This window comes from Plectropomus leopardus, unplaced genomic scaffold (genome assembly GCF_008729295.1).
Source record: "Plectropomus leopardus isolate mb unplaced genomic scaffold, YSFRI_Pleo_2.0 unplaced_scaffold16197, whole genome shotgun sequence".
NCBI lineage: Eukaryota > Metazoa > Chordata > Actinopteri > Perciformes > Serranidae > Plectropomus > Plectropomus leopardus.
This window is the reverse complement of record NW_024617385.1, coordinates 1-1086: the sequence shown is the minus strand read 5'-3', so window position 1 is coordinate 1086 and position 1086 is coordinate 1. Positions and strand designations below refer to the sequence as shown.

General features: G+C 56.8%; 1 protein-coding gene across 1 annotated transcript; it reads right to left on the bottom strand.

The window, feature by feature from the left end:
- Window positions 1-6: 6 nt before the first annotated feature.
- On the bottom strand, window positions 7-1004 carry LOC121964588 (cysteinyl leukotriene receptor 1-like; the record flags this gene model as incomplete). The annotated part of the gene is made up of 2 exons (XM_042514792.1): window positions 7-746; window positions 837-1004. Coding segments are annotated over 2 exons (685 nt in total), but the record flags the coding sequence as incomplete, so codon positions are not given.
- Window positions 1005-1086: the final 82 nt, after the last annotated feature.

Below are 1086 nucleotides of genomic sequence, written 5' to 3'. Positions count from 1 at the left end.
TCCTCCGAGACAATGCCCACTGATCTCATCTTCATGCTTTCACCAGCTTATTTTCTTTGACATTCGGTGAAAAAAAGTGACTTTTTTACAGGAAGAACGATATAAAGATTTGTTTTCACTGAAATGAATAAAACGTGCTGCCACATCGGTTAAATGATCCGTGATGAGGCGTTCTTCAGTCAGCGTGAAGCAGAATATTTTTTGGGCTGCAGGCTGCGATCCGGGTCCGTCAGGTGGTGTTCCTCCTGATCAGAGCCAGCGGCCGGATGGACGACTTCCTGCTGGACAGCAGGGAGGACTGTGCGTCCCTCATGTTGTCCCTGAACGTCCTGGTTGAGTAGTAGTACAGCAGCGGGTTGACCACGCTGTTGGACGCAGCCAGACACAGCGTCACCACCACCGCTCGCTGCAGTGCCACCGTTACCTCACAGCCCCAGCCGCCGCACACGGCGTGCAGGTGCAGGGACCGGATCACGTGGTACGGCAGAAAGCACAGCAGGAAGGTCAGTGTCACCATGGTGACCAGGTGCACCGAGCGCCGGCGGCTGCAGCGGCGAGCTTTGCTGGACGAGCTGCTGCCATAGAGGCTGGAGCGGGCGGTCAGGCGCCGCGCGATGAGGCTGTAGCAGAAGATGATGATGAGGAAGGGCAGGAGGAAGCCCAGAGCCAACGCCAGGTAGTTCAAGATCAGGACACGCCCCCACGAGGAGGGGCTAGACGGCTCGAAGCAGCGAGGAAACCCCGCCCTGAGGAGAAGAGCAAGACGAGTAAACATGTCAAATGCACAGATTTGATTTAAAACGGCGCTCGACTGAACGCTCTGCTGTGACTCTCACCTGCTCGTCACCCCGTTGGTCAGAAAGGGCGCAGAGGACACGCCCACAAACAGCCAGACTCCAACACAGACGAATAAAGTGCGAGTGGGCGTGGCCAGAGCACGGTGGCGCAGCGGCTGGGCCACGGCGAGCCAACGGAGCACGCTCAGAAGAGTGAGGAAGAGGATGCTGAGGGAGGAAGAGAGGAGTGATTCACCTGTTTCTGAGAGAGAATGTGTGTGTGTGTGTGTGTGTGTGTGTGTGTGTGTGT